This window comes from Caenorhabditis briggsae (genome assembly GCF_000004555.2).
Source record: "Caenorhabditis briggsae complete genome, chrV, whole genome shotgun sequence".
NCBI classification, from domain to species: Eukaryota; Metazoa; Nematoda; class Chromadorea; order Rhabditida; family Rhabditidae; genus Caenorhabditis; species Caenorhabditis briggsae.
This window is the reverse complement of record NC_013488.2, coordinates 3,561,973-3,562,850: the sequence shown is the minus strand read 5'-3', so window position 1 is coordinate 3,562,850 and position 878 is coordinate 3,561,973. Positions and strand designations below refer to the sequence as shown.

General features: G+C 31.5%; 2 protein-coding genes across 2 annotated transcripts in view; both read right to left on the bottom strand.

Moving 5' to 3' along the window:
* CBG10426 overlaps positions 1 to 584 on the bottom strand; it is a gene marked incomplete at both ends in the record, with an annotated part of 4,138 nt that extends 3,554 nt beyond the window's left edge. Inside the window, one exon of the mRNA XM_002635725.1 lies at positions 197 to 584. Within this exon, the coding sequence (XP_002635771.1) occupies positions 197 to 584 (388 nt within the window). The remainder of the gene's footprint in view (positions 1 to 196) is intronic.
* Positions 1 to 878, bottom strand: part of CBG10411 — a gene marked incomplete at both ends in the record, with an annotated part of 72,110 nt that overhangs the window by 58,637 nt on the left and 12,595 nt on the right. The gene's annotated exons all lie outside the window — the stretch shown is intronic.

Genomic DNA, 878 nt, shown 5'->3' with positions numbered 1-878 from the left:
GCTTTCTTGTTCGAGTATGTTGAGAAGTGGTGAATGTTTTGACCTTTAAATAAAGCTTTCATTTCTTTGTTGTAATATTCTTTTCCATTATCTGTTTGAATTTTTTGCGGTTTTCTTTTTTCGAAAATAGTTTGCAACGCATTTGCAGTTTCTTTTCCTGTTTTAGTTTTCAGAGGAATAACCCAAGCATATTTACTGAAGCAGTCTATGACTGTGAGAAGATACTTAAAATCTTTGTTCTCTTCTGCATATGGAATCATTTCGACAAGATCGGATTGCCACTGTTCATCGATATTGTGAACGTAAACTCTTTCAGATTTGAAATTTTTACGAGCAGGTTTATGTAGAGTGTATACATCTTGTTCGTTCAGGAACTTCTTCACAACTTCCGTAGGCTTTTTAGTTTTTCTTTGAAGTTCATTGATACCACAAAATCCAGTTTCCGGATTGTAGTAGGCATCTTCAAGAATTTTTTGAGTTTTCGGAGTAATTTTGATAGGCTTGACATCTCCACCATGTGATAGTTTTTTTGAATTTAATCTACATTTAGTTGTGTTACACACTACACAGTTTCCCTTGATCATTTGTTTATTATTTTTGGTTAGTATTTCAGATATATTATTCGTATCAGTGAATACTTTACACTTGAAACAGAATATCTCCATTTAATGAAAACAAATAAGTTGAATGAATATTTAAAAAACGTCATGGTCAGTTCATGATTCACCACTCTCTTCATATGAGTGTTTTACTGTTATGAAAAAAATAATTTGGGGTAAAAACTTGAAAAAACAGCAAAATAAAAATTTTTTAAAAGTGGTCTAAAAACTGCGTTAGAAAGGACAATTCTATACTCTGGTGACGTATGAAGATGGAAA